Source organism: Silene latifolia, chromosome 5 (assembly GCF_048544455.1).
Source record: "Silene latifolia isolate original U9 population chromosome 5, ASM4854445v1, whole genome shotgun sequence".
Taxonomy (NCBI): Eukaryota; Viridiplantae; Streptophyta; class Magnoliopsida; order Caryophyllales; family Caryophyllaceae; genus Silene; species Silene latifolia.
In genome coordinates, this window is record NC_133530.1 from 20484626 (window position 1) to 20509605 (window position 24980).

General features: G+C 39.9%; 2 protein-coding genes and 1 pseudogene across 5 annotated transcripts; all 3 read right to left on the minus strand.

Annotated features, from left to right (window-relative positions):
- Nucleotides 1-9095: 9095 nt before the first annotated feature.
- On the minus strand, nucleotides 9096-13398 carry LOC141657007 (disease resistance protein RGA2-like; annotated as a pseudogene).
- A 1036-nt stretch (nucleotides 13399-14434) lies between these two features.
- LOC141657005 (putative disease resistance protein RGA3) lies at nucleotides 14435-23104 on the minus strand. Of its 4 annotated transcripts, none has more exons than XM_074464111.1 (6): nucleotides 22764-23100; nucleotides 19399-20998; nucleotides 15885-16075; nucleotides 15663-15798; nucleotides 15329-15457; nucleotides 14435-14847 (listed from the first exon to the last, which is right to left on the minus strand). In XM_074464111.1, the coding sequence occupies exons 2-3, from the start codon at nucleotides 20970-20972 to the stop codon at nucleotides 15958-15960; spliced, it is 1692 nt and encodes a 563-aa protein (XP_074320212.1). In that variant the 5' UTR covers nucleotides 20973-20998; nucleotides 22764-23100; the 3' UTR covers nucleotides 14435-14847; nucleotides 15329-15457; nucleotides 15663-15798; nucleotides 15885-15957. The 4 variants fall into 4 exon arrangements, with proteins under 4 accessions (XP_074320212.1, XP_074320211.1, XP_074320213.1 ...); XM_074464110.1 differs by having other exon boundaries at nucleotides 15612-15798; XM_074464112.1 differs by lacking the exons at nucleotides 14435-14847; nucleotides 15329-15457; nucleotides 15663-15798 and adding an exon at nucleotides 16748-16908 and having other exon boundaries at nucleotides 15985-16075; nucleotides 22764-23101.
- On the minus strand, nucleotides 14761-15935 carry LOC141655002 (grpE protein homolog 2, mitochondrial-like). Its single transcript, XM_074462106.1, has 5 exons — nucleotides 15885-15935; nucleotides 15663-15798; nucleotides 15518-15567; nucleotides 15329-15457; nucleotides 14761-14847 (listed from the first exon to the last, which is right to left on the minus strand). Exons 1-5 carry the CDS (start codon nucleotides 15933-15935, stop codon nucleotides 14761-14763), a joined length of 453 nt encoding a protein of 150 aa, XP_074318207.1.
- Nucleotides 23105-24980: the final 1876 nt, after the last annotated feature.

Genomic DNA, 24980 nt, shown 5'->3' on the forward strand with positions numbered 1-24980 from the left:
TCTTCAGCTTGTGGTAACGGATGGTGGTAACGGTCACATATTGCATTGTTTTTGTCAGCTAGTCCTGTTTTAGATGGTATTATCAGCTAGTCTTTTTCTAGACGGTATTATCCGTCCTAAACTTAAGACAAAACAAATATCACCTATAGCATTGTTTTTGTCCTATTCATCCAATAATGGGTATATTTAACCCGTCTTTAGGTTAAGACAAGTAGTGTCCGTCTTATAATATAACTGATGCATCAATAATAATTAATTCAATATAATATCTTACGATTGTCTTTATTATTAGTTACTAATTTACGATTTGAGCAAAATTACTCACATCGTCAAATACTCAAAGCCAAAACTCATAGACTATACATACTGTAAACCATAAAATTTGAACATGTGATAAACAATAAAGAGGAACAAAAATAATACGGAAAACAAGAGTTTGTTTTATAACTGAAAGATTAAGGGTTATAACTTCCGCTTCCGTTGATCTCTTGATTCCATCTCTAGGGTTTGGGGTTTTGATAGTACTACGAAGGTCTTATAGACTTAATCCCGTAGGGAGATGATGGGGTCGTTTTGTAACTTATTCCATCTACCTACAATTTGGTAGTAGTAAGACGAGGTCATTTGACTTAATTCATTCTCAAAAACATTTTTTTATTTCTTTAGGAAAAAATTCTCTCTCTCTCTAACTAACAGAGAGCTCCTCCCTCTTTCGAAAGCCTAATTTTCTTCCTAATCCTAGCTTACTTTTGAGCTTATTCCCTTTTAACCTCTTCAATCTTCTTTTTGTTTCCCCCAAATTCGTGTCAGGTTTCTGGTTTTTTCGATTAGATCCTTTGGTTTCTCAATAAAGTGGTAGTAATCATTTACGTTTTGGGGATTTTATTGGGTGGTTGAAACCCTAGATTCCAGTTCTGCAAAAAGGGGCGGATCTTTAATCCTTTATCCCTTCCTATTCCTGTAATCATTGAGGAGAAGGGATTTTAGTTGGGGTTTATTGAGGTGTGGGTGGCTCAAGTTTAATTCTTTGGCTGATTGGGTATTAGCTGCATTGATTATAGCGTCGTTTGATCTTCCTCTTCGATAAGTGTAGCTCTTCCTACTATTTAAATCACTTGTAATGGCTGTTGGGATTTCATCAAACTCATCACATTACATAAATCTCTTAAATACCAAGAAAAAATCTCGATACAAAAATCACAATCTTCTGAATTTGGAAACCCAGCCATTTTTTTATTCCTCTGTTTCTTCAATTAAAAGATTCATCATGAATGCTCAAGGTTTATCAAGGGGAAACGACTATGTGACTGGGGAGATGGGCAATGGGAATCTTCAGAATGGGGTGGGTCATCAGTATGCTCACCAACCTTTTCCTGATCTTTGAATTCCACCCTCAGAATCCACTACATGCTAATATTTGGAGGTTTCCAAGATCCGGAGGGGTTATCAATGCCGACCCGGCCGCTCTGGGAAGTCACGAGAATTTTGGGAATACCGTGTGTTGGGCTTTCTCGGTGGATTACGATTGTTTGAGGCTGAGCTAGTGAACGATGTCATTAGGAGGAAGTGGACTACAAGGGGTGCTATCACAGTTTTTAGGATGGGAGAAGTTTTTGTGTTTCACTGTGCTGATGATGAGGATAAGGAAGGTCTGCTGCAACGGACTACTGCTACCTTCGATGGGGCAGTAATGGTCTTCTCTAAATGGTTTAGGGATACGGTTCCTCGTACTATTCGATTCCCGTATGCTGAGATTGGAGTACGGGTTTGTGGACTTCCTTTCGAATATTTGACTATGGAGGTAGCACAAATTGCGGGTAAGTTACTCAGTCACCAATTTCAAGTTGAACCCTTTCATTTGGTACCGGACAATGATTATCTGAGATTGAAGGTGTACTTGAGGCTTAATGAACCATTAATGCCTGGTTTCTTTTTGGCAATGGAGGGGGGTTACCTTTTATGGATCCAATTTCGGTATGAAGAAGTTTTCAAATATTGCATCAAGTGTGGGAAAATTGGACATAGGGGGGCTCAATGTCGAGAATCCTTAGTTTCTGTGGTGTCTAGCATCAATGGTATGTTAGATAGGTCGGTTGATAAAGGTTTTCAGTCTACCAAGCTAATATCAATCATACTATGTTCAACCTTGACCTTCGTGCTACACCCTCTACCACAAAGTTCCTGTCTTCGAGGGTTAAGTTGGGTGAAGCAAGAGGACAGCAGAGGAGAAGGAGGAGATGGGAGTCACCTGAACGGGTTGTAGACTTTGACCTGGGCACTACACCAGGGGGGAGGGTCTTGCCGGGGATGATGTTTGCAGTTACAGATCAGCCTTTTGCTGGACCTGTGGTGTTCCAAGTTGGGGCTGAGGGCAATGGGCAGGAAGTAAGGAATGGTGGTTTGGCTAATGGAACTCTGAGTCAGGATAATGGGGGTCCCTCCAATGGTATGGCTGCTGGGATTATCCCTGAAAATGGAAATGCTAATGGGGATGTGGTTATAGTTGACACTCAGGGGGTGGAAAATGGTGAGGGGCAGGGGCTTAATAATGAAGACCAGCTACAGGATATGGAGATGCACGCTGATGCTCAGTTGATAAATGGAAATGGGGTGCCTGGTGCGGGGGGCTGGTTGGAGGAAGAGGATACTAATAATGAGAGTTTTCATAGTGCAGGAGAAGAGATGGAGGGACAAGAATTGGAGGGGCAGGGGGAGATGAATTTGTTGCAACAGGGAGTGTTGGTTCAATTACAAGCAGAGGACCCTTATGTCATCTACTCACAGCATGATAGTTTGAGTGGGGTGGTGGATAGGGATGAGAGAATACAAGCTGCCATAAACTGTAGGATTGAAGGTGATTTAGATTGGGCTCAAGTGGAAGATGAACAAAGGGGATATAACCAGACTTTTGAGGCACCAGCTGAGGGTTTACCTTCCTGGTATCATTATCCGGAGGGAGCTCTTACAAGGCAGGTGGGTCAATGTTCGAGGCAAGTTAATGAGAATGGTGAAGGGATGGAATTTAGGGGTGAGTTGGCTGCAATGGCTGTGGATGCAGTGATGGAGGCTAATAATGCTGCTGACCAGGTTAATGCTAATAATGCTGCTGATAATAATGATCTGAATGTGTTGGGCTCCCATGAGGGAGCACAGGTTGTTGCTCCTGCTGGGGCAGCCTTTGACTCTGATGGCTCAACCTCTCAGGGGACAGCTAACCAGTGGCTAAATGATCGAGCTAGCTATACCTCTGAGGATTCTTCTGCAGCTAGAGAGGAGGAGGATGTTATCATTATATCCTCTGACAGTACTGCTGTGGTTAATACTGAACTTCAGCTGGCTATTGGGGGTGTTTCAGGGGCTGGGGAGCAAGCGTCTAACACTGATAATGAGGAGAATGCTAGAGCAGTATCTCTTTCTTCAGCTGCTATAATTAGGAAGGGTAAAGAACTGGATGAGGGATCATCCAATTTGGTCCCTTTGGAGAAAATGATGTAGGATGCATACGAGAAGGAGGTGGGACTGGTCAGAGGCAAGTCTCCTTTTGTTGGGCAGAAGCTTAAGTTCTTTGATATCCCTGAATATGGTGCTAAGTCGAGGCAGGTTGCTGCGTTACCAGTGGAGAGTAACTCTAATGGTTTTCTTGGTTTAGCTGATGCGTATCATGTTTCTGAGAAGCGGGAGACATTCAAAGATGAAATCAGGGCGGCCAGAAAGAGGAAATGTTGTACTGAGGCCCATGATTATATCATTCCAGAGGAGGCGAGATCGTCCTTGGAAAATGCTAAGTTTTATCTGTTGAAGATGGCTAAGAGAAGCTGCTGGGGTCCGGGAATAAAAAGGGGGTCACAACAACAGCAAACCTGGGGCTTTCGGGTTAATGTGGAGGATGTGATAATGCTTGATTCAAGTGATTCGTCTAATCCGTCGGTGAATGGCATGGCGGCTGATCAGGATGGCTTTGCGGAGGTTGGGCCTTCACAACCTCCTCTTTCACCATGATGGGTCTTTTTTGGAATTGTAGGGGTCTAAATAACACGCTCTCCCCTACAATTCCTAAAATAAGAGCGTTATTAGGTAGTAATTTTTATGATTTCCTGTTTTTAATTGAGACGAAATGTAGTGCAAGCCAAATTTTCCCTATCTTTAGGTCTGTGGGCTTTAGTAGACATTTTGGGGTTGATGCCGTGGGGGCTTCGGGTGGTTTATGGGTAGGTTGGAGAAATGAAGCTAAAATGAAACTAGTGAAGGCTTGTAATAATTTCATTATCCTTGCTGTCGAGAAATATAATGGACGATTATGGTATCTCGTGCTTTTTTATGGTGCTCCATGTTTAAGCATGCGTAGCTCTGTGTTTTTGGACTTAGAAAAATGGATGGAAACATGTCACTATCCCTTTCTGATAGTGGGAGATTTTAATCAAGTTGAGTTTAGTTGTGATAAATTAAGTAGTAGTCAGAGACCGATAGAATGAGCGGAGGATTTCAGTTTATGGAAGTTAAGGAATGATTTAGTGGAGATTCCTTTTAAGGGACCGCGGTTTACATGGTGCAATAACAGAAAGGGCAATCAACGGGTTTATGAGCGACTTGATAAAGCTTTGGGCTCGAAAGATTGGTTCTCCATTTTCCCAAATTCTGGTATCAAGCACTACCCCATCCAAATCTCGGATCATGCCCCGATCGAAGTTAATTTAAATATGGTTAAGAATGATGGTAAAAAACCATTTAAGCTAGATGCTTGGGCATTAGATTATGAGGATTGTCTTCAAAAGGTGAGACAGGTTTGGAGTACGAGTGATAAGGGGTCCCCGGCTTACCGTATCACTAGAAAGTTGGCTCGAGTTCGGAATAGTGTTAAAAAATGGACTCTTGATAAAAAGGCGGAATGGCAAGGGAAATGGGATGATTTTGACAGAAAACTTGAATTGGGGATGGATCTAGCTTGCAAGGGGGGAGGATGTGATGAATATGATAGCACAAATGATGAAGTGAAGGAGTTTGCCAAAGCCACTGCAATCTTTTGGAAACAAAGAGCAAAATTAAAGTGGACGGTGGATGGGGACACATGTACAAAATTCTTTTTTAATTGGGTCAAGGGGAGAGCAGGACGTAATCACATCCACGGGATTAAAGGATGTGATGGCCAATGGCACTACGATGACGTTTTTGTTGGTGGTGAATTCCAGAATGCCTTCATGGATCTTTTTTTAGCATCGGGTCATGGTGTGGAGATACGGGATGGATCGGTCTTTGCTAATATACTCAAACACGTCACGCGGGGGGTGACACCGGACGAAGGAGACAGGTTAGGTAGACTGTTCACAGCTAAAGAAGTTAGGGGAGCTGTTTTCCAGATGGGGGCTTTTAAAGCTCCGGGCCCGGATGGCATACCAGCTTACTTCTACCAAAAATGTTGGTCGCTTATCAAAGGTGAGTTTACCAATGCGGTTCTTTCCATCTTGAACTCTGGTAGGGTTTTAAGGGAGACTAACAGAACATTCATTACCCTTATTCCTAAAACTGATACACCAGAAGGAGTCTCGGATTATCGTCCTATTAGTCTCTGTAATGTGATAATGCGAGTTGTTACCAAATGTATAGCCAATCGGATGGCGAAAGTAATGGGTTCCCTGGTTAGTGTATCACAAAATGCCTTCCTGCTAGGTAGAAGCATTAGTGATAATATTCTATTGGCGCATGAGGCGATTAATAATATTTCGCGGTTTAAAAAGGGTAAACATGGTAGATGTGCTTTCAAAGCGGATATGAGTAAGGCCTATGATAGGGTAAGATGGGATTTTCTGGAATCAGTACTCCTAAAGTTTGGCTTCCCCGAGAAGCTGATTAGGCTTATTATGAGCTGTGTTACTACAGTAAGTTATGAAATACTCTTTAATGGGAAACCGTTACCTCAATTCCGGCCTTCGTGTGGGCTGAGACAAGGCGATCCACTGTCTCCTTATCTTTTTATCTTATGCATGGAGGTTCTTTCAGCGAATATTGATGCGGCCCATGATGAAGGACATATTCATGGTTTTCCTCTTTGTAGGGGGGTAAGCCCAATTACCCACCTATTTTTTGCGGATGACTCGGTTTTCTTCTTCAAGGATAAGGGTGCAACGGCGGAGAATCTCATGTCCATTATTAATGATTATTGTGAGATGTCTGGACAAAAAATAAATCCGTCAAAATCAGGTATCATCTTCAGCCCAAATACTACCTTAGCAAAGGTCCAGCATATGTTAAAGGTCTTTCAGATTAGGGCAAACAAAGGTATTGGGAAATATCTTGGTATACCGGCGGAGTTTCAGGAATCAAAAAAAGGTATTTTCAAATCCTTGGTGGAGCACATTACTAAACGCATCTCTTCGTGGAATGGGATTTTCTTATCATCAGCGGGAAGACTTACTCTAATTTCATCAGTCCTATCAAATCTCTCAAATTACTTTCTATCGGTCTTTAAGATTCCGGTAAGTGTGGCCAAAAAGATTAATTCTCTTTTGGCACAATTTTGGTGGACGGGATGTAAATTAGGGAAGAACATTCACCGTGCGAAAAAAACTTCCTGAGTTTCCCTAAGAGTAATGGAGGTCTTGGGATACGTAATGTGGCGTGTTTAAACCAAGCTTTGTTGGCCAAGCATGGGTGGAGATTATTATCTGGTGACACATCTTTGTTTTGCAAGATTTTTCGTCAAAAATTATTTGGATCAAACATGGTTACTAGCGGCGACGTGGACACATCAAAGGAATCAAAAGCGTCATGGGGAGTCCGTAGTTTAATCTATGGGCTTCAATTGGTCAAGGCACATATGGGATGGAAGCCGGGACGCGATTCTACCCTAAACGTATGGTTATCCAGGTGGGTTGGGGGTGCATGCCCGGAACCAAGAGACTGCTGGCTTGGTATTAATGATGTTCATTTGGCTAACCTACAGGTATGCCATCTTCTATTGCCAAATGGGGATTGTAATGAGCCCTACGTTCGGTCACTTTTTAAGGAGGAATATTCGGACAGGATCCTGGCTATTCCTATTCGAAGCGGGCAGATGATTGATAAGGTTTTCTGGCCTTTCACGCGGGATGGGACTTACACGGTTAAGAGTGGGTACGGGATGGCTTTTGAAGATTATATCGGTCGGAATGGATCCCGGAAGGATAAAATTAGGATGGGAGAACGGGAGAAGGGTTTCTGCAGGAAGCAGCTATGGCATCTCCCAATTCCAAATGGCTGGAAAATTCTTATCTGGAGGATTCTATCGAACACACTTCCAGTGGGACAAGAACTTATAAAGAGAAAAATGGAAGTAGGTGTCAATTGCGGCATGTGCGGGACCATTCAAGGACATATGGAAACGGTGGAACACCTGTTTCGAGACTGTGTTTTTGCAAGCAGGATTTGGGCTGGCTCGGATCTAGGTATAAGGGTTGAAAATGTCGGATCCATCGAAGATCGATGAATCGGATTATTGATTGGGTTAGCTACTTAGCTAGAGGGGAAGGAGGAAAGGAGCGCACGATAATGTTCATGGCAGTTATGTGGGGTCTGTGGAATCTTCGAAATAGGGTTAAGTTTGATGGTCTCCCTCTGAACTCGCAGGTCATATCCGGGTACTTTTTTAATTTAATTAGGGAGAAAGTCAACATCCTTATTAATCATGAAGACGGGAGAAGACTCAAGAATGATCCTAGAGGGACAGATGAAATGGCCATTGCCACTACTCAATCCACTATTAAGGAGGGGTTTCCTTTCCGGATGGTGGGTTCCTCTGACCACTGTAATACCATTCGTATTGAAGTGGATGCTAGTTGGAATCGGAATTGTGCGACAGCTTTCGGATGGGTGGCGTATGATCGGACAGGCAGGGAACTGAAGCGTTGGCAATTGCGGACTAGAGCGGAATCAGCAATGCAAGCGGAAGCGTTGGGGGTGCGGGATGCTCTCTATTGGGCTTCTTCGGAGAGGCATCTTCATGCGCAGACTTCGTCGGATTGCTTACAGCTTCTTTATGAACTTGCAGGGGTGGCCAAGGCGGATCATCTTATAGCGGAACTTTTGGAAGATATGCGGGATAGTTCTACCTCTTTTCATTGTTTGTCTTTTAATTTTATTCCAAGACATCTTAATAGCTTAGCGCATGGCCTGGCTCAACAGGCCATGAGATCGTAAACTTTTCTTTACAGCTGTCAAAAAAAAAAAAAAAAAAAAAAAAGGACTTAATTCATTCTCTCCTCTAAACCCTAAAGATAGAGTTGTATTTATAATAAAGTGGTTTGGAGGACAAGACGACATATTTTAGAATATTCTAAGATATTATCACATTATTTTCTGATAATTATCTCTAAAATACTAAAGATACTATAAAATAAATAGATACCAAAAATGTAAAATTTTGGTGTCTACACATACGAATGGTGAATTCAGTTAAGCATAGAGTAGAGTACGTTGATGGTGAATTAGTATTCGTAATTAGTCAAGCATATCGTGTAGGTATCCTCAATTCTGTGATTCTTAACGCTAACCAAGATTGCCAGCTGATGGTCTTTCAGGAAAACAAGCCATATAGTAACCAGTAGGAATGAGTCTAGACATTATTCGACACTCAGTTTATAAAAAGGAAACACATTTACTTGACGTATTTTCGCACTGGAAAATTTTCATACTTTCGCCAAGATTGCTACATCCATTGAACATACAAATAAAGCATTACAGCATTCTTGCTGGGCCTAAGCACAGAACTACAGAAAACCTTGAGCAATCTCCGTTCGATGGAATTCCGTATAATTCCCAAGCTACAACATCTTCCTACTCGGCTTCAACACCTTAACCTAGACATGTCTTAACTCAAGGCGGTCTTAAACACGGCCTACAGAAACTTAACACCGGTCAAATGAAACGAAAAAAATCATCAGCTAAATCAGGATTCACAAAAACAAATGTTTGTTAGAACAAGACATATCATCCTCTCATAGCCATACTTCCAGAGTTAAAGAAACTAAAAAAGGAGTTAAGGACTATCTTTACTTCTTCCGAGGGAAAGAAATATGGAGTACAAATCATTGAATATGTTTAAAAGCGGACAAATATCAGAAAGGAAAATCGTAAGAATACATACATTACAAGAAAAAACAAATTATTACACTGTAGTATTACTAATCTGTCTGATGATTTATGCGCGAGAGACACGGTATATCATTTTGGAATTCTCTTTGACAGAAAGTAGTGGGATATGCTGAATTTTGGGCCAGTCGTCACCAGTTGGGCCAGCACATCTGTTGGTTAATCCCGGACACTCCTCGATCTGGAGTTCATATAAGGCAGTGAGCTTACTAAATCCTACAGGCAGACATGTCAGCTGGGGGCACTCCAACAAATGCATATATTCAAGAGACGAGAAGCAACTTATCCATTCTGGCAGTGCTTCCAAATTATCATTATATCGTAGTTGCAGACTGAGAAGCTTTGTAAGGTGTCGAAACCCATTAGGGAGATGATGTAGCTTAGGAATGCGAAGAATATCCAACGAACGAATACCTTTCAAGGCTTTCCATGGCATGTCACAGTCGACTTGTCTATTTTGTGAGAGATCTAATTCCGTGCAATTCTTCAGGACTAAACTTTCCAGAGAAGTGAGATGTTCCAGCCCCTCAAAAATTGATGTGAGATGTGAACAACCTAAATAAGCCAAAGAGGCGAGAGAAGGTAGACGCTGAAAGACTTCCCTGAGTATGCAAGTGTTAAGCAACTTGGAATCCCCAATAGCCAATGAAGTAATATGAACTAAGCATTCTCGCGGCAAAGAAAACAGGTGTTCAACTTCATCCACGCTCAAGGTCTTCAGCTTTGAACAGTACTCAGATGTGGTGACTGAAGACCCAACATCACCACTCGCTTGGGAGCTTGTTACTTCCGATAACAACGTGAGGTGTTTGTTGGCAGACCATAGTGTTAATTCCTCGACAATAGGACAAAGTGGAAAGGTTTTTAGTTCCGGACATGAATTTATTTGCAATTTTTTAAGTTTGGAGAATGAAAGAGATAGAGGATGATGTTGACTTGACTTGTGAGATATATTCACATGATCACTGTAACCTATCGTCTCTATGTCCTCCCACCATCCTTTCAACTTAAATATACCATGGAGTTCAAGTTCCTGAAGAGATGGAAAAAATGTTTGAGGGGGTGATTGTGATAAATCAATCCCAAGTATACTCCTTTCCATGTACTCCACTTCACGAAAACATTCAAGAGACATGCGTTTTAAGAAAGGGAGTCGGCTGAAAGAAGGGACTTCTTGGCAATTTTCGAACAAAGAAAGATGGACCTCAACTAGATTTGGAAGAGTCTTAAAGAAACTATCTCCCATTGCCCAACTCGAGAGCTTTCTACCTTGGTATGAATATATATCCAACTTCTTCAAGTTTTGGTGTGGTTTCAGACCTTCTAAAATAGCTTCATCATGGTGTTTAGCGGGAGAGTACATGTTCTTAAATCTCAAAACTAACTCAGTCAACCCGTATTTGCTATGTAAGTGCGCTTCTCTTGCTTCACTTGCAGGGTCCATTAGACAGTTAAGAAAAAATATTTCTAACGATCCACTTAGGTTATTAAGTGTCTTCAGGTCCCTTAACTGAGCGGTGGTAGCATCGGACTTTAGGGTATTAGGTTTTTCACATTTCACTATAAAGATGGGTAATTTATGAAGAGAAGTTAATTCTCCGAGGCCAGATGGCATATGGGTCATAGATTTGCAATCAAGAGTATTGAGGTTCCTGAGATTAGTAAGTTTTCTAGTATGGATAGGTAATGCTCTAAGCCATTGGCAACCATAGAGAATCAACGTCTGCAAATTATAAAGTCTTGTGATTGAATGTGGAAGTTCTTCTATAGGATTCGAGGACAGGTTAAGGTACCTTAAGTGAATTAACTTACCAATGGATTTGGGTAAACGCTTGACCCCACGATCACGCATATCCAACACGCGCAGACATCTGAAGTTTGAAATTAGCTGTTGAAGAATAGCTTTGTTGAAATATGATCCAGATCTATTATACTCTGGCAAAAGAAAAGTCCTCAATTGCTTCGCCTGTAGCATGTAACTTGGGATCTTCCATGAGCCAGTCTGATAATAATGATCAAAGGACAAGTGACGGATTTTGACATTGATATCTCCCTCCTGTAAGTCCGCCACTTTACTGCAAGACTCGATTCCAGCTACTTCTATGGCCAAATCATGCATCAAATCATGCATTTTGAAACTTGAAATACTTCCCCATTCGTCTCTTGTTATATCTTGAAAGAAGCACCTTTGCAGCAATTGCATTAAATACTCGTGACAAAGATCTTCTAAACATTGAGTTTTACCATATGGAATAACAAATCCCTCCGCCATCCAAAGATCAATCAACATTTCCGTTTCAAATTTATAATCCTTAGGAAACAATGCACAATAAGCAAAACAGTTCTTTAATGGAGACAACAAGTGATGATAACTGAGCTTTAAAATAGCCATAATGTTGTCTTTGTTTATCGTGCAAATTCACAAAGCTAGTACCCGCAATTGAAATCCACTTCCACTCTTCTTCTCCACGTAGAAGTGTTCCTAAACTTCTTAAGGCCAATGGAACACCTACACACCTTTTCAAAATCTCTTCCGCTAATTTCACCAATTGCGGTTGCTTTTGAGATTCTCCAGGATTAAATGCCATCTTTTCAAATAATGTCCATGCCTTCTCTTCAGAAAGGCCATTTAACTCATAAGACTGTACACTACCCATGATATCGGCCACCTTTCTTGAACGTGTAGTTACCAATATCTGGCTTCCCACCCCACCAACCATTAAAAGTGCCTTTAGATTTAACCATTCCTCGGGCTTCTCATTCCACACATCATCTAGAACAAGTAAATATTTCTTTCCTCCAATTTCTTTCCGAAGTTGGCCTTGCAACTGGTCCATCTCCAAATTCTGAGACGTGCTATTTGTCGCTGACATAATAATCTTCTTTGTGATTTCCTTCACATCAAAGACTTCAGAGACACAAACCCATAACTTGAGCTCAAAGTTCTTCTCAACGCGTTCATCATTATACAAAAGTTGAGCTAAGGTTGTCTTCCCCAAACCCCCGATCCCTACAATAGGGATGACAGCTAGTCGCTGCTCTTCCGCAGCATGAGACGCCATCATAATATCTATGATGGCCTCTCTATCATCCTCTCTACCAATAACATCATCTACAGCTATGAAAGAGTGAGTCTGTCCTCTCACTTGCCTGCTTAGCCTTTGTTCCTCGCTTTCCTCGTGAGGGCGTAGTACCAAGGCAAATTCAGAGCTGTCTTTAACTATGTCATCAAGCTCTTCCCTAATCTTTTTAATCTTATTAGAAATACTGAAGGCAAAAGCAATTTGGTTGGAGCTGGAAAAGAAATTGAGTACCTTTTCAGATATACCGTCACTGCCCATGACTGCTCTTTGCGATGCCATTGTTGTATACTCATCAAACAAGTCATCTGCAGCGAACAAAACAGGTCGAAGCCTGTCAACCCAACCACGTACAGTGTGGCTCTCAACTTGTCTTTCCTCAGCATCCAACATGACATCTTTGATTGTATTTATCGTGTTTTTCAGCTTTTCGACATGGGTTTTAATGCCCCATGTCGATGCAACCTCATTTAATGCTCTAGAGCCTAAATTTGTAAGAAGTGACTGCGCAACGTTGAACAATATTCCTTCAGCCATACTCACAATCTCACTTTTTTTTCTCAGTTCTTTCAAAGGTTGCAGATTTGTGGGTGATCAGATTCAGAAGATTAGGAAAGATCAACTTGGCTTAGATTAATGCTGCCACTACCCCACTTGGTAAATAATGCTTTTTTAAAGACTAACTTCAAATACTTAAAGACTTTGATTAGATTATGTGTGTGTCAGCATACATTATGCCAGTACAGTTAACCCTTTTATTTTATTTTTGTTACGTCTTGTGAGCTCACCGGTATTTTAGGCTTTTAGCTTTCACCAATTCTTTTTAACACCGTCTTGATTTAAGACGGCTGTCACATCCGATTTAAAATAAAAGTGAAAATAAAAGAAGGTTATGAGAAATCTTAAATAAAGACGGTCTTGAGCAAGACTAATTCGCTAGCTTTCCGGGAATGCCTATTAATGAACTTAACATTGGGAACAGCTCATGAACAAGCTTGGTACAGGTTTGTGAGTGCACAAAATAATAAACAAACTTAAACAGAATTACACATGCATTCATAAACAACCAGATTTACTAGCAACTTCAGAGAACATAGTAATTAATAATTTACCTCACAAATTGACTAAAAAGGACAAAGAGAAGATCTTAATTGAATTTTTTCCCCTAAATTAATTGAAAAGAATCAAGTATGGAACCCTAGTACCCAAAATATTACCTGAAAATGGTAGTTGGATGACCGTTTCATTATTGATTTGATCGGAGACTGAAGAGCGGAGTCAACGGTGGTCCGCGTTGACCGTCATTGGTGGAATGGTGGTCGTCGGTCCGCCGCCTGTGGTGGTCTTGCTCAATCAAAGGAGTTTCATTATACAAAGCGTTTTAATGAGTTTGAAGCTTTCTAATTTGGTTTTAAAATTCCATGTTTTGTCGAGTTTTTCGGTTTTATGTGCTGTATTACCGAGTTTAGTTTTTCGAGTTTCATAATCTTATGGATATTTTTTTATTAAACATAATTTCCTAGTTGATATATTAAATTGCCGAATTTTGGGTTGGTTCAAAGTTTCTTTTTTGGGTATAAGTTAGAACACAAATAGGCAAGGGATCTTGTACCATATTAATAAGAATATGATTAGGACTAAAGATACTCGTTTCTTGAAACCCAAGTAATAGTCTAAGTAATCATTTAACTATCTTATAAATACTTCACCCGAGATGTATTGTAGTTTATCATCTTAAAATCGTTTCTTGAAACCCTAGAAATTATTCAAACTACTTATTTCATAAACATCGATTATGATGAATGCGCATTTTTGAATGCGCATTTTTCAGTAAGACAGACACTAACAAATATTGATTGCGACGCACAATGCTCCCTCCTTTGGATCCCGCTGGAATTATTAGACGATCCCATACTTCATCTTTTTAACAACTTGAGTCTGTCTGATACCGAAAAGAGCCGAGGTTGCGAGATTAATATGCTGGACTGTAACACCGGCGATCGGATGGTGGTAACGATCACATATTGGCCGCTATTTTGTTGTTATGCAATCACGGGTGGTTGGTACAAAGATGTTATTAAGAAAAGAAGGCTTCAACCTGGAAATCAAATTGCATTTTTGTGGAGTAAACGTCACAATAAACTACTCTTTAGAGTGTGCAATGATCTAACTTGCTTGGACAACACTGTAATACTCCATGAACATCATAAATCATAATCAACGTCCAAATCTCGTTTGTTTTCCAACAAAATTTGCGTATAAATAGTGCTAAGCAATCTGCCCAGCTGATGGTCGTTCAAGAAAACATGCAACATCATAGTAACCGATTAGAACAAGTCTAGACTCTAGACATTATTCGACACTCGTTTTTATAAAAAAAGAAACACATCTAATATGTCCAAGACTAAAACCGTCCAAAGCTAGAATCTAGCTAGTATGGAAAAAGGGACCATATTGATTAATCACAATGATTAGAGGGCCAAATTCGAGTTGAGATCACCTGTCCCACTTTTTAAAGTGGGACAGAGAATCCGCTCTCGCGAAATTCTCCATTTTGACTTCAAGAGTCAGCCTCCTTATCTTCCAATACAACAGTAACACCAACTTCAGCTGGTCGGATGATTCTGTCGTGAAGCATGTAACCCGGCTGCAAGTACACCAAATACAAAGATGTTATCATAAAGTTCACAGGCCCAAATTCGAGCATGAAAATGAGGAGACACGCTATTTATGTCTGTCTGAAAATGCCAAATTGTACCATTTTTCTGTCTTATGAAATATTTTGATAGAATAAAGAAAATGATTCTAATAAAAGCAGATGTCAAGACTACACCGATGGAAGCCGAGTACCGGTTCTTTTCAACAGAAATTTGTTGAATGGAGGTATAGTAAACTACAACTAATGCTGAACTTAACTGGAAATTTAGGTAAAAACCTGATGCTATTATTGGTCATTATACAGTGAGATCTATCTAATGATAGATAAGTTGGGTGCTCGTTAATGCTGCAGATTTTTGTTGAACCAAATCAACCACAACATTGAGGGATCAGTCAACGGTAGGCTGACATCAGTGATAGCTGATAGTAACAAGTTTCAAAAGTCACAAGGTCAGAAAACTGAACATTACCTTAAGAACAACAGAAACAGTACCCAGAGGCTTAGAACTGTCAGGCACTTGAAATACGGCATTATGCACGTTTGGATCAAATTTTTCATCGGTGGGGTCAGTTTTTTCAATACCAGATTTCCTGAATACCTGAAATAACAAACATCGTTATGAAGAAATCACATATCAGTAGCATCTGATTTATGCAACTTTTTCAGACCTATAAATTATACTCCTATAATGCAGTTTCAGAGCAAGTGCTTAAGTTAAAACAAAGTCAGCAAAGAATAAGATTGTAACATACACTGGCAACACCGCCACCTTATTCATGTGCAAGCACAAGACCAGTACACACCTTCCAGCAACGTTTTCAGGACTGGAACGGCACCAATTGTATCCCCCAAAACATCAATTTTGCTGAAACTTTCTTTAGTCACTGCAGAAGCTCTTGACAGATTGTCAGCAACATCTAGTAAACTTTTGGCAAAGCTCTGAACAAGTTCAAAATAGCAACCATGAGGAACAACATACCAAGCGCTTCATAGAATTAAATCCGAAACAATCCAAAGACACAAACCTGCACAGCAAACTTCTTTGAATTCTCTGCATCACGCCGTGTTCGATCCATAACATTCTCTATTTCAGCATAACTAAGGAAAAATTCTCTGCATCACGCCGTCTACTTCAGAATCTGGTGCAGCAAGATCTAACCTCAGTTGGCAATCCGAAATAAATACCAAGATCCTTTTGCTCAGGCCAGACCTGAACCTGATCACTCAATCATTAGATTTTCCGAGTATCGACTCGTGTGAAAAATATGTTGCTCCCATTTAAGTGATTCAATGTTCATCTGAGAATTGTGTTGGGAGATGGGAGCTCTGATATTAGGATAAATAATACAGTAATGAATTTGAAGCTGTTGCTAATTACCGTAATCCTGGTTCGTTCTTGCTTTTGGATGTTACAGAGTTACAATAAACAACAGAAATGGATAGAGCAGAAGCGATAAGATCGAGAGGAAAAGGATAAAACTGAAAATGTTTAGCAGAAAACGACAGTGTGAAATAACTTTACAAATTCTTGGTTAAGACCGTTCTAAGTTAAGATGACACTTACAACCGATTTAAGTAACACGAAAAAAAGAGTTGAAAGAGGTCTTGACTCAAGGCGGTCTTAAGCACGGGCTACTGAAACGTAACACCGTCCAAATGAAATGGAAAAATCATCTACTAAATCAGGATTCACAAACACAAATCTTTGTTACTTCAACATGACATATCATTCTCTCATAGCCATACTTCCAGAGTTAGACTTGCAGAGTTGCAGACACTATTAAGGAGTTAATACAGAGTATAAATCATTGAATATGTTTAAAAGCGGACAACTACCGGGAAGGAAAATTGTAAGAATACATCATTACAAGAAAAAACAAATTCTTACACTGTAGTATTACTAATCTGACTGATGATCTATGCACGACAGACACGGTAGATCATTTTGGAATTCTCTTTGACAGAAAGTAGCGGGATATGCTGAATCTTGGGCCAGTCGTCGCCAGTTGGGCCAGCACATCTCTTGGTTAATCCCGGACAATCCTCGATCTGGAGTTCATATAAGGTAGTGAACTTACCAAATCCTTCAGGCAGACATGTCAGCTTGCCACACTTCATCAAACACATATACTCAAGAGACGAGAAGCAACTTATCCATTCTGGAAGTGCTTTCAAATTATGATTATATTTTATTTTCAGACTTACTAGCTTTGTAAGGTGTTGAAACCCATTAGGGAGATGATGTAGCTTAGGAAGGTAAAGAATATCCAACGAACGAATACTTTTCAAGGCTTTCCATGGCATGTCAGAGTCGACTTGTCTATTTTGTGAGAGATCTAATTCCGTACAATTCTTCAGGACTAAACTTTCCAGAGAAGTGAGATGTTCCAGGCCCTCAAAAATTGATGTGAGTTCAAAACATAAAAAAGTCAAAGAGGTGAGAGAAGGAAGACGCTGAAAGACATCTTTGAGCATGCAAGTGTTGAGCAACTCGGAATCTGTAATAGCTAATGAAGTAATATGAACTAAGCATTCTCGCGGCAAAGAAAACAGGTGTTCAACTTCATCCACGCTCAAGGTCTTCAGCTTTGAACAGTACTCAGATGAGGTGACTGAAGAGCCAACATCACCACCCGCTTGAGAGCTTGTTACTTCTGATAACAAAGTGGGGTGTTTGGGGACATGCCGTAGTGTTAATTCCTCGACAATAGGACAAAGTGGAAAGGTTTCTAGAACCGGACAAAAACTTATTTCCAATTTTGTAAGTTTGGAGAATGACAGAGATAGAGGATGATGGTGACTTGACTCGTGAGATATATTCACATGATCACTGTAATCTATCGTCTCTATGTCCTCCCACCATCCTTTCAACTTATGTACACACTCGAGTCTAAGTTCCTGAAGAGATGGAAAAAATGTTTGAGAGGGTGATTGTGATAAATCAATACCAAGTAGACTCCTTTCCATGTACTCCGCTTCACACAAACATCTAACAGACATGCGTTTTAAGAAACGGAGTCGGCTGAAAGAAGGGACTTCTCGACAATTGTTGATATTAGAGAGATGGACCTCAACTAGATTTGGAAGAGTCTTAAAGAAACTATCTCTCATTGCCCAACTCGGGAGCTTTTTACCTTTGTAGAAATCTATATCCAACTTCTTCAAGTTTTGGTGTGGTTTCAGACCTTCTAAAATAGCTTCATCATGGTCCATACTGCCACGGTGATCAAATTCCAAAACTAACTCAGTCAGCCTGTGTTTGCTATGTAAGTTTCCTTCTCTTGCTTCTCTTAGATTGTTAAAAATAGCCTCCTCATGGTCCATTAGATAGTTAAAAAAACTTAGGGGTCGTTTGGTTCAACAAGTCGGAATGGAATGGAATGGAGTTTGATAGTAGGGTGGTATAGGGTTCTAAATCCATACTTGTCTAATGTTGTTTGGTTCACCACAAATTATAAAGAGGAGGAATGGAGTTTGAATCCAAGGGGGGAGGGTGGGTATAGGATTCCAAGGGGTTGAGGTGGAGTTAGAATCCATTGGGTATCTAACTCCATTCCAAATCACCCCAACCAAACAATGGAATGGATTAGATCCATTCCATTCCATTCCAATATACCCAACCAAACACCCCCTTATTTTTAACGATCCCCTTAGGTTATGAAGGGTCTTCAGGTCCCTTAACTGAGCGGCGGTAGCATCAGACTTTAGGGTGTTAGATTCTTCACATTTCACTATAAAGATGGGTAATTTATGAAGAGAAGTTATGTACACATTTCGAGTCTAAGTTCCTGAAGAGATGGAAAAAATGTTTGAGGGGGTGATTGTGATAAATAAACCCTTTCCATGTACTCCACTTGATCAAAACATTCAACAGACATGCGTTTTAAGAAAGGGAGTTGGCTGAAAGAAGGGACTTCTCGGCAATTTTTGAATTTAGAGAGATGGACCTCAACTAGATTTGGAAGAGTCTTACAGAAACTATCTCTCATTGCCCAACTTGGGAGCGTTCTACCATTGTATGAATATATATCCAACTTCTTCAAGTTTTGGTGTGGTTTCAGACCTTCTAAAATAGCCTCATCATGGTACATAGTGCCAGAGGTTGCTGTGCCCTCCAATTCCAAAACTAACTCAGTCAACCTGTGTTTGCTATGTAAGTTTGCTTCTCTTGCTTCGCTTGCAGGGTCCATTAGACAGTTGAAAAAAATTATTTTCAAGGATCCACTTAGGTTATTAAGTGTCTTCAGGTCCCTTAACTGAGCCGTGGAAGCATCGGACTGTAGGGTATTAGATTCTTCACATTTCACTATAAAGATGGGTAATTTATGAAGCGAGGTTAATTCCCCGAGGCCAGACGGCATGTGGGTCATAGAATCGCAAGAACGAGTATTGAGGTTCCTAAGATTAGTAAGTTTTCTAGTATGGATAGGTAATGCGCTAAGATCTTGGCAACCATAGAGAATCAATGTCTGCAAATTATATAGTCTTGTGACTGAATGTGGAAGTTGTTCTATAGGATTCAAGGACAGATTAAGGTACCTTAAGTGAATTAACTTGCCAATGGATTTGGGTAGACTCTTGACCCCACGATCACGCATATCCAACACACGCAGGCATCTGAAGTTTGAGATTAGCTGTTGAAGAATAGCTTTGTTGAAATATGATCCAGATCTATTATACTCTGGCAAAAGAAAAGTCCTCAATTGCTTCGCCTCTAGCATGCAACTTGGGATCTTCCATGAGCCAGTCTGATAATAGTGATCAAAGGACAAGTGGCGGATTTTGACATTGATATCTCGGTCCTGTAAGTACGCCACTTTACTCTGAGACTCGATTCCAGCCACTTCTATGGCCAAATCATGTATCAAATCATGCATTTTGAAACTTGAAATACTTCCCCATTTATCTCTTGTTATTTCTTGAAAGAAGCACCTTTGCAGCAATTGCATTAAATACTCGTGACAAAGTTCTTCTAAACATTGAGTTTTACCAGATGGAATAACAAAGCCCTCCGCCATCCACAGATCAATCAACATATCTGTTTCAAATTTATAATCCTTGGGAAATAGTGCACAATAAGCAAAACAGTTCTTTAATGGAGACAACAAGTGATAATAGCTGAGCTTTAAAATAGCCATAACGTTGTTCTGTCTATCAGGCCAATTCAGACAGCTAGTACCCGCAATTGAAATCCACTTCCACTCTTCTTCTCCACGTAGAAGAGTGCCTAAACTTCTTAGGGCCAATGGAACACCTACACACCTTTTCACAATCTCTTCCGCTAATTTCACCAATTGCGGTTGCTTTTGAGATTCGCCAGGACTAAATGCCATCGTTTTAAATAATTTCCATGCTTTCTCTTCGGAAAGGCCATTTAACTCATAAGCCTGAACACTGCCCATGATATCGGCCACCTTTCTTGATCGTGTAGTTACCAATATCTGGCTTCCTTCTCCACCAACCATTAAAAGTGCCTTTAGATTTAGCCATTCCTCAGGCTTCTCATTCCACACATCATCTAGGACAAGTAAATATTTCTTTCCCCCAATTTCTTTCCTTAGTTGGCCTTGCAACTGGTCCATCTCTAAATTCTGAGACGTGCTATTTGTCGCTGACATAATAATCTTCTTTGTGATTTCCTTCACATCAAAGACTTCAGAGACACAAACCCATAACTTGAGCTCAAAGTTCTTCTCAACGCGTTGATCATTATACAACAGTTGAGCTAAAGTTGTCTTCCCCAAACCTCCGATCCCTACAATAGGGATGACAGCTAGTCGTTGTTCTTCCGCAGCATGAGAAGCCATCATAATATCTATGATGGCCTCTCGATCATCCTCCCTACCAATAACATCATCTACAGCTATGAAAGAGTGAGTTTGCCCTCTCACCTGCCTAATTAGCCTTTGTTCCACGCTTTCCCCATGAGGGCGTAGTACCAAGGCAAATTCAGAGCTGTCTTTAACTATGTCATCAAGTTCTTTCCTAATCTTTTTAATCTTACTAGAAATACTGAAGGCAAAAGCAATTTGGTTGGAGTGGGAAAAGAAACTGAGTACCTCTTTAGATATACCGTCACTGTCACTGCCCATGACTGCTCTTTGCAATGCCATTGTTGTACACTCATCAAACAAGTCATCTGCAGCGAAGACAACAGGTCGCAGCCTGTCAAGCCAACCACGCACAGTGTGGCTCTCAACTTGTCTTTCCTCAGCATCTAACATAACATCTTTGATGGTATTTATTGTGTTTTTCAGCTTTTCGACATGGGATTTGATACCCCATGTAGACGCAACCTCATTTAATGCTCTCGAGCCTAAATTTGTAAGAAGTGACTGAGCTACGTTGAACAATATTCCTTCAGCCATACTCTCAATCTCACTTTTTTTTTTCTCAGTTTGCAGATTTGTGGGTTATCAGATTCAGAAGATAGTTATCCTTACATATACCAATAGTTTGTTTGTTTACTTGGCTTAGATTAATGCTGCCACTACCCCACTTTGTAAACAACAAGTGGATATCCTTGCAGTTCATTTTTGATTAGGTTCTATACAGATTTTAGTTAGAGTTGGCAATAATTAACACGACACGAAGTTAGCGGGTTAGGGTTGAGAGGTTGTGACCCATTTAAGTAATTGGGTTCACACGGATACGACATGAAACTTAAATGGGTCGGGTTAACGTTAATAACCCATTTATTTAAAGGTGTCATAATATACCCGAGTTCAGTCAATAATCCAACCAAACAACTTAAAAATAATCACTCATTCTTCATTTTTGGGATAATAAGAGCTTGTTTGGTTGCCCATTAAAATCATGGGATTTTAAAATTCCTAGGAAGTGTAAAACCATGATGTTGTTTGGTTGCCAAAATCATGGGAAGTAGAACTTCCCACATGAATCTACTTCCTCCATTATGTGGAAAGTCACTCACCAAGCCCCCCTTGGTCATTGGAACTTCCCACATGAAATAACTTCCCACCTGCAAACCAAACACTTTTTGGGAATTCACATGAATTGGAAATTCATGTGAACTTGAAGTTCCCGGGAACTTTAGTTCCCTTATGTCAACCAAACAAGTCCAAGGCTATTAAATTTAGCTTATTTATTAGTTTATTGGGTTAAAAGGGTAAAAATGACCTGCTACAAGATAAATGGGTTAAACAGGTCGGACTGGGTTATATAAAAATGACCCATTTATGTAATTGAGTCGGGTTAGGCTTGGGTAGTGATGACCCGTTTAAAGTTAACACGAACACGACACGGCTTCATCTGTTTGTCAGGTCTAATTTTAGTAATTAAATTACCTCTTGCGTGAAAATGTCTTACAATGTGAGACGATGTGCGTAAAAAAACAAATCATTTAAAAATGGGATGTCTTACCCTATAATATTTGTTAAAAAATTGCATTTCATTGCAATTTGTCATTTCATTGATATTTTAGCTTTCATCAATTCCAGTTTAACAGTGTTTTGATTTAAGACGGCTTTCACACACGATTAAAATAAAGGTGAAAATGAAAGAAGGTTTTGAGAAGTCTTAAATTATTACGGTCTTGAGCAAGACTAACTCGCTAGCTTTCTGGGAATGCCTATTAAATACGGAGTATTAATGAACTTAATTTTGCAAACAGCTCATGAACAAGCTTGGTACAGGTTTGTGAGTGCACAAAATAATAGACAGAATTACACACGCATTCATAAACAATGCAGATTTACTAGCAATTTTTTTTTTTTTTTTTTTTTTACTAGCAAATTCAGACAACATAATAATTAAAAAACAAGTTAAATTCATACGACTATCACAAAGTGACTAAAAAGGACAAAGAGAAATGTAAATTGGATTTTTTCCCCTAAACTAATTGAAAAGAATCAAGTATGGAACCATAATACCCAAAATCGTACCTGAAAATGGCAGTCGGATGACCGTTTGATTATCAATTTGATAAGAAATATGATCGGAGACTGAAGAGGGGAGTCAACGGTGGTCCGCGTTGACCGTCATTGGTGGAATGGTCGTCGGTCCGCCGCCTGCGGTGGTCTTGCTCAATCAAAATTCTATGCTTTGTCGGTTTTCCGTATTACTGAGTTTAGTGTATATTAGTATAATCTTATTGATATTTTTTATTAACTTAATTTTCTAGTTGATTTATTAAATTGTTGAATTTTGGGAGTTCTAACCACCAAAATCTTTTTTTGGGTAAAAGTTATTAGAACACAAATAGGCAAGGGATCTTGTATCATACTAAGAATATGATTAGGACTAATTGAAACCCAAGTAATTGTCAAATAATTATTTAAGGGTGTTGATTTTCGCAGTATAAATTTTACTCATTACAGTACACTATTGACAATAATACCCTCCTCATTTCCTCTTCCCATTTTCCCTCTCTAATTTCTCTCTAATCTATTATCTTAATTTCACACACCCATTTTCCTCCTATTTTACGCACCCACACTATAATAACTGTTGTCGACGTTAGAGGGAGGTGGTTTGCCGACCGATTAGGTCGCCGACGGTGGGGTTGCATTGTAGACTTGTAATTTAACTATCTTATAAATACACTTGGCCCTGGATGCATTGTAGACTTGTAATTTATCATCTTAAAATCCTTTCTTGAAACCTTAGAATTTATTCAAGCTACCTATTTCATCAACATCGATTATGATGAATGCGCATTTAGCAAATACTGATTGCGACGCACAATGCTCCCTCCTTTGGATTCCGCTGGAATTATTAGACGATCCCATACTTCATCTTTTTAACAACTTGACCGAAAAGAGCCGAGGTTGCGAGATTAATATGCTGGACTGTAACACCGGCGATCAGATGGTGGTAACGATCACGTATTGGCGCTATTTCGTTGTTATGCAATCACGGGTGGTTGGTACAAAGATGTTATTAAGAGAAGAAGGCTTCAACCTGGAAATCAAATTGCATTTTTGTGGAGTGAATGTCACAATAAACTACTCTTTAGAGTGTGCAATGATCTAACTTGCTTGGATAACATTGTAATACTCCATAGTAAATAACATTAGACCAGATAAAAGATTTTCTAGTTTGATTATGTATCTACTCATTGTTTATTTTAATTACCCCGTATTATTAGGTCATATAGGAATCATGTTGTTTCACTGTCTCTTTATTCTTGAGTACAATATTACAAACAATGCTATTTGCCTAAGGGTCCTGATTTTCGCAGTACACATTTTACTCGTTTCAGTACATAGTTGACTATTTTGTCCCTCTCATTTCTTGTGTACTACATTGGAAACACTTTGTAGAAAAAAAAAACCCCAAAAATAAACTACACAACCACCGCACCACAACCACACAACCAGCCCCTCCCACCCCCATAACACCCACCCTACCACTGCCCAACGCCGTCAACCTAGTCGCCTACCGCCGGCGAACCCAGGTGCCTCCTCTACCGGCATCGGTCACCAAGACCGTAATACCTCTACCGCCTTTCCTCTGACTCCATCTTCCTCTTCTCTCCCGCCCCTGCCCCCTGCCCCCGCACCTTCACCGGCCGTTGAGCCCTTATCCAGAGCATCTCGCCGGCGACGCCCTCTTCTATTTGCCGTCGATGCGTCATGCAGCCACCACCAACCACCAACTCTCCCATATCAATTAAAACAAACCCTAAATTAATTTTAACATAAATACTAATTAATTGAAAAGAAGACTAATAAGAATCATTAATTTGATCAACAATTATACAATTAGCAAATTAAATATTTATTCTAAGCTTAAATTGTCATCTATAATCATAAAAATTGCTTATTTGGAGAAGAGAGAGAGAGATTTCCAATAGGGAGAATCAGGTTTGATGTTATTTTGGTAAGGGTAGGCAAATGGAAAATTCAGTGTAAAAAGTACTAAGATGAGTAAATACCGTACTGCGAAAATAAATTCCGTTGCCTAATTGCCTACATGGCCAAGTTTTTATGTTTGATCGAGATTTACTTATTAATTATTGAGTACTCAAGTAGTCAAGTTTACCCATAGCTGTTAAGAGAATATTGTTAGTTGCCAATTTGCGATTTGAGCAAAATTACACACATCGTCAAATACTCAAAACCAGAATTTGGACATCAACCATGATCAGAATGAATCAC